The sequence below is a fragment of the Elgaria multicarinata genome, chromosome 3 (assembly GCF_023053635.1).
Source record: "Elgaria multicarinata webbii isolate HBS135686 ecotype San Diego chromosome 3, rElgMul1.1.pri, whole genome shotgun sequence".
NCBI classification, from domain to species: Eukaryota; Metazoa; Chordata; class Lepidosauria; order Squamata; family Anguidae; genus Elgaria; species Elgaria multicarinata.
This window is the reverse complement of record NC_086173.1, coordinates 69,481,658-69,495,269: the sequence shown is the minus strand read 5'-3', so window position 1 is coordinate 69,495,269 and position 13,612 is coordinate 69,481,658. Positions and strand designations below refer to the sequence as shown.

The following is a 13,612-nucleotide window of genomic DNA, read 5'->3' as shown; positions in this document are numbered from 1 at the left end:
TGGCTCCCCTCTCTGCTCAGTTCTCCACCTCCTTCTTCTTCTCCCCATCACAGACCCTGCTTCAGAGTTTAGAGGTCCTGGCAAAGCCAGGATGGCCCCTGAACACCTACCACAAGAAAAAAAAAGTATGACAATCCTTTGGAGAACTTGGATAGTTAGAGATTAGAAGATGATAGATTGATAACCTGGTACCCAGCGTACTCTGCATAGATAGTAAGCATTTCTATTGCCCTCTCAATACATAGCAGCTAGTGGTATATAGTATGCTTTAGGATAGATTTAATTCTAATGGTAAAACCGGACTAATTAGACTTCTATCTAATCCAGATTACTGGCATGCCATTACAAGGAGTGGGTGAAAGACTCTCTCAACAATCCCAGGGCCAGCACAGGAGCCAGTTGGAAATACTAAGGTTTTAATTCAACTTTTATGTAACATACAAATACTGAAGATCTTCAAATCAGAGGTAGTTCAATTCCAAGGTAGTCTGAATTGATTAGTTCATAATAAAATAATTAACAGTGCAATCCTATGCATATTTACTCAGACATAATCTCCACTGAGTTTAACTGGACTTTCTCCCAAGTAAATGTGTATAAGATTGAAGTGTAAGGCTTCCCCATCATTCCCTAGATTACTTGAGAGGATGTCCTCTGAAATGGAATTGAAGTCTAGAATGCAGATTAAAGGCTACCTACTTACCCAATATTCAGCTGTTCTGTAAAAGAAAAAAGTAGGGGGCATGATCCATAAACTCGCACAAGTGTTGTTCTGAAGTCAACAGAACAACATCAGTTTAAGTGCAAATTATCTCTCTTAATGGGCTCATGGATCTCACCGTTGGTTTATTTAGCACAACTAGTTAAAATATCCTTGATAGTTACTATCAGTCATCCCATTTCCCTCTATCGGCACACAAACTGGTTTTTATCATTTATTTTACCAACATCTATTACAGAAATAAGGCAAACTGATCTGTAATTTCTGACACTTTCTTTTCTCTCCTGCTTCCTTTCACTTGACTTCCAGGAGCCCTCAAAGATAATTGCTAATGGCTTTGCAATTTCTTCAGCTAATCCCCTCAGCACCCAAAAGTATACTTCCATCAGACCATGTTGATTTAAATTTATTAAAATATGATCTATTCATTTCCTTCCCTGACCTGTATTTCTTCCCTTCCTTGGTTATCTTCATCATCTTATACATTTACCTCTTTCAGTGGAAACTAAAGCAGAGTACGCACTGGGAAATTTCATTTTTAAAATGTCTCATTAGCTCACTTTTTACACAGAGATGTTGATCCATGATTTCTTTTGTCTTCCTCTTACTTACATGTGAATTCCTCAACACTGTTCCATTTTAATTTTAATTCGCTCTGTGCCTTTGCCACTATGATATTCTTTTATATGCATCTTGAGAAACACCTCATTTTGCCATGATCTAAAGAATTATAGGGCTGCAGTTATGACCCTGGGAGCATCTCTACACTAAAGGAAATTACACTGTTTACCCGGGGCTGTGGTGCTTCCTGGTTCTTAGCGTGATTGGTATGAGCTGATTGCACCAGAGGACAGAAATGACAAGGTGTGAGATCCTGCTTACTCCTTTAAAGGTTTGAATTCCCCCCCTCCTTCTTCTCCAGCATTCCACAGTTGTCCAATTCTGGAAGGTCAAAGGTTCACTGCTGCGCTTTTACTCCCATATGTGCATATTACCCTGATTCAGATCAGAACCATGGTGTTCTGGGAATAAAGGGGTATGGCTTTCCCCATCATCACCAGTTTCCCCCCCTGACATTTCACACATACCCCACAGTGGCAGGATGGGGGTGGGGAAGGAATACAAAAATTAAAAAGTATCCATTCTAGTCATCTTTTTTTAATGTTCGCAGGGATTGGTGATGGCAGTTTGGGGGTAAAACTAGTGCTGGGAGGAAAGATTTAACTTTCTCCTCCCGGAATGCTAACGTCCTAATCTGAATCATGGCCATGTGTTCTTACACAGGGGTGAAAGTGCAGCAGTGAACTTTTGGACTTTCAGAACTGTGCAGTTCTGGTCTCCCTGTTTACTTTTCCTCTGCTGCCCCCCACCCACTCTTCAAATAAGCTTACTAGGCTTTCTTTTCTTTCTAAAACATTTTTTTTACCATGGTTTGGCTGGGGATGCTACAAAGCAGAGCACTGGCCAAGACTCCATCTACTTGCCATCTTCATTTCTCAAGAGAGTGCCCAGGACCATGTGGGGCCCACAGGCATTCTGGGAAAATGAAAATGGTGGGTGGAGCCTCAGAAAGGGCAAAGGTTTTGCAGGCATCACACGAGGTCTCTGCAAGTGCCACCATACCAAACAGTGCCACACTGGGGAAGGTACATTGGAGAACAATGGATAAAAGTAAAATAAAGGCAGATTAAATGAATAAAGAGCAAATGGACAAAGAAAAGTTAAAGGCAGGCAAAAGGGTGTCTTTCTTAAAAAGCAAAACTTTCAGTCAATGACAGCACTGGTGAAACAGTAGCCAAACACTGAAATATGCAGAAATGATATTCCTCATCTGCTTTCTTTAATACATACAATGACCTTTTAAAAATGTTTTTTGAGATTTTTTGACCACTCTAAGCATCATCAGACGAGTGTTTTATAGCATGCTCATTACTGGCCACTTACGGATGTTCGTAGGTCCTTTTGACAACAATGTCCACCTCCCACACATCTCCCATTCCTTCTGCTCTATGTTGTGAGACAAAATAAGGCCTGGAAAATCCAATTGCGGGGGGGGGGGGGCTGAAGCAGAACTTGCCGCCATTCCTGCTGTGTAGGAAAAGCAGCATGATAAAAACGCCCACTGAATGGGTCACGTGGTCGTTGCTGCTTCCTCTATCTTTCCTGTGTGGGACAGAAAAGCAACGGAAGGGAAACACAATTTCTCCCCATCTGCTGATGCTCTGAGTTATGGTTTGCTAAACATTTATTAGTGTATGTTGTCTTCTTCTGTTAACCGATATTAAAATGTAAATTGTAATCTTAATGAAATGGGAAACAGGGACCAGCGAACAAAACCAACCAAGACATGGCCTCAAGGAGCACTCCACGAGCACTCCATGAGGTTACAGCTTATTTGGGAGTCAATCTCCTGCCCCTCTTCCTTCTCTGAGAGGACATGGACTCAGTGATGGGGAGGGGTCACTTTGGGTGCCTTTATGGGGAAGCCTGGCAGGAGGGGGGAAAGGAAAAAAGAAACCAGAGTCTCCTCCCTCTCCCTCCTCCCGAAAACAAGGAAGAATGTATGTAATTCATTCCCACAAGGACAAAAAAGGTCAAGGAATGTTCTGAACAGTGTGTTCTGTAAGACCCTCTGGGGCCAGAATTACACTTACAAAGTTAAATGCCATTGAAAAATGACTCAACCGCAAAAGTGACAAGAAAAACACTGTTAACCTAACCTAATTTGTTGATTTCACTCACTTTCCACACCAAATTGCACTGAATGAAGCCTGACAAGTTAGCTATTTCATTTTTGTGTGCAAATTTAATAGAGCAACAGTGTTTATGCAGCAAAATTTGTAGATCACAAATATCGATTTTGGTGCCACGGCCATTTCAGGTAAATTGTTTGAACGATATGACTATGATGAATATATGAAATAAAAAGCTAACGGGAAAGAAAAAATGCTGACCTACAGTATCCAATTCCATTTCCTAGCTAGAAAGTAGCATATGAATCAACCTGGACCATTCTTTTCAGAAGCACAAATCAATAGAGAAGATTTTTACCCTTTAATAAACATTCAGGTATATTTGTTTGTTTTGCTATTGTGTTAATTCCTTAAATAGAATGGAATAAGATTTTTGTTGAGGAATTGCCTAACAATTCATGTTAGTACTATATCCAACTGTGCCCAATATTTTTAAAAAGAAAGTGTTTTGAATAACCAGTGCCAATGCTATGGAATTTTGTTTTAGCAAATGACGCATGCAAAAGGTTATTTTAACCTTTCTTGTCATGTTTCTTCACCTTCCGTGTTTGTAGTTAATATACCTTGCTTTCTAAAATCCATTTATCTTTCAAATTCCTTATCCTTCCATGCTTTTGATTAAATCATTTATGCACTCTTTCTGAACATACAAATTTTTTAGAGGTCAGACTTTAGCGGTCACCCAGAGTCTCTAATAAGAATTGCATTTCATTAATGTCAAGTGTTTCTGGAATCTTTAAAAGAACAACTCTGCCTACTAAGGTGTCCTGCCTGTAGCCTATAATATTTATTCCCTGAACTCTGATAACATGGAGGTGAAAAATCTAGTTTGAGGGAAAGACAAACAAAATAGATTTTCTAAAGGAGATCTAAAATGTAATAATAAAATGTGATAAATATATATTTCTAGTTAAGGAGGGGCATGGACATTGCTGTCAATAAGTGTCTACAGGCTACAAACCTCAACAGACTTTATAGCACTAATACTTGTTAAGATTCATTTTGAAAATCTATTCTATGCTATTCTATTTCAAAGCAAGATGCTCATTTATAGGTATTTCTTAAGTAGAGTGAATAAACCCCTGTAATCAAAGCTTCTTCAGGCACAAACACATATAGTGGTTTTCATGAAGAAGAGGGCTACCCTCACCCCCTAGACTCAGATGTGCTATCACTGTCAGGCCGTAGCTAGACCTAAGGTTTATCCCAGGATCATCCTGGGTTCATCCCTGCCTGAGCACTGGATGCCCTGTGTGGCACTTAGATGAACAGGTTTGACCCCAGGACAATCCTGGGATAAACCTTAGGTCTAGCTACAGCCTCAGTCTGAATGGGGCCTATGAGCATACTGATGTACATCCATAGTGTACCCTCTATGAGAAAAGGAACCCTAGTCAACCAGGCTCTCATCACCATGTAGGGAGCGCTACGTGTATCTATGTATATGCACATGTCCCCTTAAGACAGATGCCAATTGTGCATAGGCCAGGGTGTGGCTAATGAGCACACTGGCATCTAGCAGATGGGGCAGCCCTGCTATTTCACCAGAGCGTATTTGCTACGAAATGCTTAATGAGGTCCTATGTCAAATACAAAAAGCCACAACTTACATGCCAAAACCCAGAATTACTATTTACATGCATCACAATGCTATAATCCGAGATATGAACAGGCACTGAATTCAGTGATATAAACATTATATATTTATCATTCTCTCTCTCTCTCTCTCTCTCTCTCTCACACACACACACACACACACACACACACGCTTGGTACTACAATGCTCTAGCTTGTAACAAGAGCACTGTAGTACAGTTTTGGCTTCAGAGGCAAGCGGATTTTCAGGAGAGGATTTTCAGGAGTGGAGAAGACATAAAAAAACCTCCCCACTCCAAATATGGCCAGGCCTCCCTATGTTCCGGACATAGGAAAGGCATCTGTGTAAGCCTAATCCCATCCCAGCTGTCAGGGACTTAACCAGTAAGACTTGTCATGCCATACCGCAGGGTGAAGACAAGAAACGGCTTCAGGTGGCACGAGGAAACCTGGTTAATGTAGACGAGATCTTACTACTCCCTGAAAGAAGAAATGACAACTATCCTGCTTACTTATCATTTTCCTTTGTATTAGACTTACAGGAATGCACTGATACTATACTTTGGTATGCTTACATACATGTGCCAATTTCTGCATACATATATTTTGGATATGTATGCAGAAATTGACATTTCCCACCCCAGAGGAGGAGTATGCTCAACAAAAGAATGATGCCAGTACTGTAACATGCATTGCTTACATGAGAATTTAATAAGCACTAGTAGAACAGCATTGGATGCTGAAGGAATATCTCTCTCTACCTATAAAGCGGAAAGTATGTGTGTGTCACATATGTCCTGAAATGTTTACCCACCTCCACATATGGTACCTCCTTAATGCTGTTCACCCAGACAGGTCTTCATGTACATGGATCAGAAAAAAAAAATCTAAAAACATGAATTTGGGAATTTTAAGTATTTTTAAAGAATTTAATAAAAACCTAGGTTTATGCCTACAACTCCCATCATGCCTTGGGCAGAACTCCCAGCATGCCTTGGGTGGGTGGCCAGACTTACTGGCCTTTGGCAGCCATTGTGATTCCTAAAGTCAGTCTCAAGAAGTGAACCCAATTCAACATAAAAGGAAACCCACATAAATGGGCTGCATCCATTTGCGGTGCCTCCTCCCACCAGCCATAAGTGGTTTTAAAATTATAACTAGATACAATTTTTATTCAATTTTATTTAAAAACATTTTAAATAAACAGTGTGTCTTTGAGAGGCCAAACTCTGGACATGCTCAAAGGCACCCCATCCTGATATTTCTGTTTTCTTAGAAACTGAGGGAAGCACACACACAGCCTTCACCCTTAGGAGGGAGGAAGGGAGGAAAGGGAAGCACTCTGCACATGCCCAGAAACAAGCTTGACAAAGGGGGTCAAGTGCCCAGCCCAGTCACGGCCCTTCAGTACAGGCCCCTGATGGAGCACTTCGTGGGAGAGAAGTGCAGGCTGAGGCTGTCCCAGCAGGACTTGGCTGGAGTTGTGCACGTTCACGAAAAGCTGCTTACCTCCCCTCCTCAGCAATGCCACTCCTCGATGCTCTATCAAGGAGCAGCATCAGCAACAAGAGGAAAGCACCTCTCAGAGGACATGGGCACCTGAGGGCTGCCAAAGGGATGCTGGGAGGTGTAGTAATTCTTCTAACTGACTTCCTCCAACTGCCACTAACTCTGCCCACCATTCCATTCTAGCCTCAGCTATCAGCCATTCCTCCATTCACTCTTCTGTTTCAATAGTAAACTCAGGCTTTTATATAAAAATCATAAACTTTATTCAGTAATTCTTGCATCTGTCTTGGTGGGAATCTACACTGATGTTATTCTAACGTTTTGAATGGGTTACTGTGATGCACAGCGTCACGTGACCCTGGGTCTCCAACGTTGCAAATGAGTTGTACTTACAGGTTCTATTTCTTAGTTCCAGCGTGGCTACAGATTCATGTGCCTTGTCCTACCATTAATTCTCCTCTCCCTTTCTCAGAGCTGCTGGGTTTGCTCCGCCCACTTCCTGTTCTCCTTCCTTGGCCCCGTTTGCTATCTTATCTGCTACAGCAGATAAATCACACCAGTGTTATACTGTGCAATCACTGACAATTGCATGCAAAGGACTCAGAAGTTTTCCACCTTAGAATCTGCTTTGATTGTGAAGTAGTCCCATGCATCCAGCGTTAATTGTGCTCCTTTTGCAAAAGATTCGCCCCAGCAGCTGCTGTGGGCGCAGGAGCAGGATTTTAAACAAATGCTTACATCTGCGTAAGCTTTATAGATAAAGACACCAAAATTGGCACAGTAATTCAAATACCAAATTTGAATCAAATTGGGTCATCGGTTGATTTTTATGACTTTTTTTTTTTAACATTTCCCCCCTCTTTGCAAAGGAGCTGAGGAGCGCTCAAAGGATCGCTGTAGCTCCGTGCAGGAAAATTAACAAGGGTCCAAAGTCCAAAACTCATGACCAGCGGGGCTTAAATGGGGCTGTTGCTAAAACTTTTCAATTTGGTCTCCCATCCAAACTCTGATCAGACCCAGCCCTGCTTAGCTTCAGCAAAGTGGCTGGCTCCTACGCATTCAGGCAATTCCCTGGGACTTGCATTAAGATGTTTTGGGAGAGGTTTGTGTGTGCTTATGACTATTACCCTTCCGGCTAGGAATGAGGCAGGCAGTGGGCGGAGCAAACCCAGCAGCTCTCACAGAAGAGGGAGAACAACGGAAACAATTGAACAATGTGCCCTGAAGTTCCGTTGCAGCGAAACGTAAGTCATGCTAGTGTGTCCCATGATACAGAGAAACAATACAGAGAACCACGTTAGAAAGGGACACTAGCAATGTTATAAGACTAGTGTAGATCCGGCCCTGGAATGTTGTGGTTTAGTTAAAACAGAAAAAAGCAGCATAAAAATCTCATCAAGTTAAAAGGCCTTAGAATGTTTTTTGTTTTTTGTTTTTAAACACCACTTGGCACTTAAAAGCCATTAATGCAGTCACTAGGCAAGTCTGCCTGGGAAAAAGAAATCCATAAGCAGGGTGCCACAACTTAGATGGCCTGCTCTCCAGTTTCCCCCCACCATGCCTCAGACCGTGTTCAAAGATTAACATGTTATTCAGGGACCTAGGCTTATGCCTACAACTCCCAGCATGCTTTGGGTGGAACTCCCAAGAGTCTTCTGTTGCCACCAACCATGACTCGTGGTCATGACCAGTACAAATTGCTATTATTCCTTCAGGCCATTCCATAAATAAAATTTCTTCAGCAGGAGATATTGAAAATTGCTTTATCCTCTATGTGGCTCTATAGCAGTGGCATAATGCCACCATCACCATAAAGTGGTGAGTTTAGTTAAATTTAATTTAACTAAAAAAATTAAAATTAAAAAGTGCCATGGTGTGTCTTAAGAACACAGGTATAACGGATTGTAGGCCCAAGTCACCAGTGGCCTTGATCATCCTGGCTCTCTGCCAAAACTTGTTAAATGTAAATATTATATAGTAAATTTTGCCAATAAAGAATTCTGTGTTCTGGCTGCTTTCCTCCCTCCCCTCCCCCATAATAATAGCTTCAGAGCACATGCATACAACAGTTTCCCATATCCACTGAGATCCGCTTTCCTACTATATGTTATTCAGTATCTGGGTATATTTTGTTGAGTATATTTTGAAAACATCTTTTTAGGTTTGCATCTTTTTTAGCTGGTAGAAAGGGTGTTGTGTGTCCTGATTGTTTTTTAAGTTTAGACGGCTGCTCCAGCCAAGGCATAATGGGAGGTGTAGGCATTTCAGGTAAAACAGAAAATGTGGTTTATCACGAAGCTCTAATTTAAAATACAGTTCTTATTAACACAATTTCCCATTTATTCTAACAAAACAATTTACTAACCCAACCAAACTAAAACACCCCAACCAACCTAAAGATGAATAAGTTGCAGAGAAATTTATTATTTATCAAATAAATGTTATAACCTCCCTAGAGAGATTGGCCTGGCGCCTACACTGTATTCCTTCCATCGCCAGCTGAAGACCTTTTTATTTTCTCAGTATTTAAACACCTAATTTAACTTAAATTTAAACTTTGCTGTTTTAATTCCGTATTTTAATCTATATCAATTTCTGCTGTGTGGTTTTATCCTGGTTGTGCTTTTTATATTGTATTTTGTATTTGTGTTTTTAGACTGTTGGTCATTTTATTATGCTTTCCATGGTTTTAATTTTTTTTGTGAACTGCCCAGAGAGCTTCAGCTATTGGGCAGTATAAAAATGTAATAAATAAATAAATATAAACATTATTCACAGACCTGAGCAACGCTGAGCATATCACCTAGTTTTATATATAAGGAGCCATCTTGCCTGCTTTTAAATGTAGTACCTTCTTTTCCTGAATACTAAAATACACTTCTGTAAATATATATATATATTAAAAGAGAGTTCTCCAATTTATGGCACGACACACTGGATGAAAACTATACATGCAAAAATCATTAAAATGCTTCATTATTGGCCATATTTCGTCATGTTCAATTTAGTTAGTTAAAACTTTTCTCTCTCCCTTCATTGCCCCTCCCCTCCACCCCATTCCTGCAGAAAATGGTAGCTACTTAAATGTTCAATACAAAGTGCTTTTTAGAATTCATTAAATTGCCGTCCTTTTTGTGTACCATCTACTTTCCTTTAATTCAATGTGATTGCATGTAACAAGAATAATTTACTCTACATGGGGCCACTAAGTGACATGGATACCTGTAGTCTTTCAAATCTGGCTCCTCTTTTTCTGAATTAATTATGACTGAAGTGTTTGCTTTTATGGGTTTCCAATTATGCCATTTTGTATACCATCTTTTTTTTATTTGTTTTGTTCTGCATTTTGCACTTTAAAAACGTTCAATAAATATAATCCATACCGAAAAAGAAAGAAAAGATGGATCTGGACTCCTCAACAAAAGAATCACTCAGATTTACCTGTGGTATATTATTCTGCAATTGGTAGAATTATTAGGACCTTAAGTACATGGCAGAAAAGAAGTATAAATAAAAGTTCCACCAGCCAATAACGCAGGAGGTACTGAATTCCTGAGCTTCTTGTCCAGCACTATTATAGTTGCTATATACCACACTATTATGGAGTTTTTCCTTTTTTCCTTTCGCCCCCTTTACTCAATACAAGCTGCAAAAATATAGTTTGTATTGTAGCATTTACCTTCGTCACAGTTTTCGCCTTTGTAGCCAACAGAGCAGACACAGTTTCCTTCCATGCAAGAACCATGGCCCCCGCATGAAGGATCAATACACTGGCTGATGGGTACATCACACTCTGGCCCTTTCCAGCCACTGTAGCACAAACAGGCTCCTTTGGTGTATTGTCCATTGCCACTGCACAGAACTGGGCACGCAGCTGGAAAATTGAATGGGAGAAAGAAAGATAACAGCATGTCATGTATATATGCCCACATTCAAGCTGTGTACTAGGGTACTACGACTCAACTGCTAAGTAACAGGCTTCAAATAGTGACTGAATGGAAAAATGCAAGTCATGCTGTTCCGATTTCCCTTTCAGAAGCTATAGATTTGTAGAGATGCAGAAAAGGTAGTAACATTTATTGAACCACTTTCACTTGGGTGGAAAGAGATCCCGCTATTGGAGACTGAATAACATTTTATTTCACCAGTGTATTACCAATAGAAAGGAACATTTTCACACTTCGCACAATTTATAATCTGGAATCCATTATATCAACACATCTGTATGCCAAGCAACACATGATTGTGGGTTTTGAAAATTACACTATTATCTTTGCAGATGTATTAATAGATAGCTATAGCAGTATTAAGGATGGACATTATTTGATCTGTTAGCAACATGAAAATGAATGGGTGGGTGGGATCTAAGTTGATAATAATATTAAAGATAAATAGTGTGCTGGTTTACTCGTTAAACTAAACCCATCGTTTAATGCTACTTAGACAAGCTGAAATGATCCCAATCAAAGGCTCGGACTCATGTGTTCTCTCCCCCCGCCCTGCTCCTCCCACGTGATCAGGAGAAGGACTTTGGCAGAGCATAGTTTCACTTTTAATGAAAGCTGGTTTGTCATTATGCATGATCATGGTTAAAAATAAACTCTAGCCAGTTTCTAAACAAGGCACCGCCAAACCATGGGTGCCTTAGCTGGCTTGCTTAACTAATCAGAGTTTATTTTAAACCACAACCTCTTATTCATACATAAGGACAAGCCAACTTTCATGGAAAGTGAAACTAAAATTTTCTGAAATCCTTCTCCTGGCTGCCTGGGAGGAAAAGAGCCTGAGAGTCCTATGCTTTGCTTGGGCTTGTTCAGCCTTGTCTACATATCACTAACCCAGTCTTCTTGTGCCCTCCAGATGTTTTGGACTACAAGCTCCAGCATTCCTGACCATTGGCCATGCTGACTGGGGCAAATGGGAGTTGAAGTCCAAAGGATCTGGAGGGCACCAGGTTGGGGAAGGCTGTGCTAAATTATGATTTAGTGTATGCGAGAACCAGCTCATTGTAATGAACACATTTCCATAATAGAAATAATAGATCAAGATACAACTGTTATATATAATTATCATCTCTTAGCAGCCTTCCACAATCTGCTGCCCACTAGATGTTTTTGACTTCAACATCCATCAACCCCAGCCAGCATGGCTAATGTCGTAGCCCAAAACATCTGGGGGATGGAACTAGGATGGGAAAGGCTGCCCTATATTATTCATATCCATTTGGAATCATATAGACATGTGAGTCTGTGTACAGACTATATATTATGTGCATAATATATGAATTTGAAGGTATATGGTAATAGGTTGTATACATATGTAGACAATTTAAATAGATAATTATTAATATATTCAATAGTATTATTTCAGCTATTTCTATGTATGTCTAGATATGTGTAGAGGCATTATAGCAGCGAATGGGAGGTTTCTGTGCATCTCCCATATTCCCGTCAATGCCTCACCCCTCAGCTCAGTCAAGGAGTGCAAACATAGAATGTCTGATACACTGACTCCCATGTGCATTCTCAGAAGAAGGAGGAGGAGGAGGAGGCGGAGGAAAAGCAACGCTGTGTGATGCCCAAGGGGATTCCTTCATACATAGCCATTATACCCATAATATCTGAGTCCCATGTGTTTCCAACTGATTCTAAGACAATGAGAATTGATGGACAGTGACTTAATTTACTTCATATTTATTTTAAAACAAATTGAAAGATCATATTGATGTTATGACATACATACATATGTACATACAGGAAGGTACATAAATAATAAAATGTAGACACTTGAGAGTAGAAAACATTCACTGGTTCCTGATGCACAGTTATGTCACAAATCATATAAATTGTTTTCATTTTTGATGGTCACCATTAAGATACATTTTTCATAGATAGAAACAACAAACTGCACCATCATGCTACAGTGTCTCAATATGGTAACTCAAAAAATGGTAGAATCGTCATCCTTGTAATATCTATTATGCTTCCTGCAAAAAACAATGCTCAAATTACTTGAATGTGCTTCTCTGTCCCACTCCCTCTCTGCCTGTTAGGCCGGTGCAATGGTTATACATGGCACAACTATGTGTTAAAGCCAATCGCCATGTTGGCTGCAGAATCATGGAAGTGGTAGTCCAGCACATCTGGAAGGCATCAGGTTGAGGAAGGCAGCGCCATATGATGTGGAATGGTAGCTGCTGCCATATTTGACACAGCCTAAGTATGGGGTCTGCAATATGTGGACCATCACTTGCTACAGCAAAGAAAGGGAAACTACACCAGTTTTGGCAAGGATTCTGAAGTAAGGTCCCAGCAAGGGTCCTCTAAGTTGGTGCTGCAGCACAGGGCTCCATGAGAGAAGGCAGAAGCTCAAAGGACTGGGCTATTAGACAGTGTGATGCAAATTCTTGTCTTAAGTTCTTATTTCAGAAATAAATGACAACTATGCCAATTTAAGGCAAGTTCATTACTCCACAAACCACTGGGAAGGATAGTGTAGACAGATGTGCAATCAATTTCTTACCAGTGCTCTTCAAGCTGACCCTTTGAGAATCCCTCCTCGAGAGGATAATTAATTCTGCATCTGTAATAACTCAAGCCAGAACATACTTTTTGCAGAAATTAAACTGCTGCTGCTGTAATATTGTATATGTTTTCCCCAGTGACAGAGATGGATTATGGTTCACTACGATCTAAGGTGAAACCAACAACCCTATTCCATATCCAATTTCTCTAACCTGGAACACGCTTTGGTTGTTTTAAAAAAAATGCTTCCCATATAAGCCACTTATCTGTTTTCCTTTCCAAATGATAAGCAAGTGAAGATGTCTAGTGTCCTAATCTGTCAGAACTATTTGTTTGCTTTTCTGTGCAAAAGCATTATAGAGTACATGAACCGGTCAATTCTGAAATTCAGCTCCATCTTTATTTATTTATTTATTTTAATTATTTATTACATTTTTATACCGCCCAATAGCCGAAGCTCTCTGGGCAGTTCACAAAAATTAAAACCATCATCTTTAAAATACACTTCT

The 13,612-nt window shown here is 40.1% G+C and overlaps 1 protein-coding gene across 3 annotated transcripts in view; it reads right to left on the bottom strand.

The window, feature by feature from the left end:
- Positions 1-13,612, bottom strand: part of LOC134394813 (teneurin-2) — a 626,553-nt gene that overhangs the window by 128,645 nt on the left and 484,296 nt on the right. For all 3 annotated transcript variants that reach the window (XM_063120558.1, XM_063120559.1, XM_063120560.1), the window contains one exon: positions 10,259-10,453. In XM_063120558.1, the coding sequence (XP_062976628.1) occupies positions 10,259-10,453 (195 nt within the window). The remainder of the gene's footprint in view (positions 1-10,258; positions 10,454-13,612) is intronic.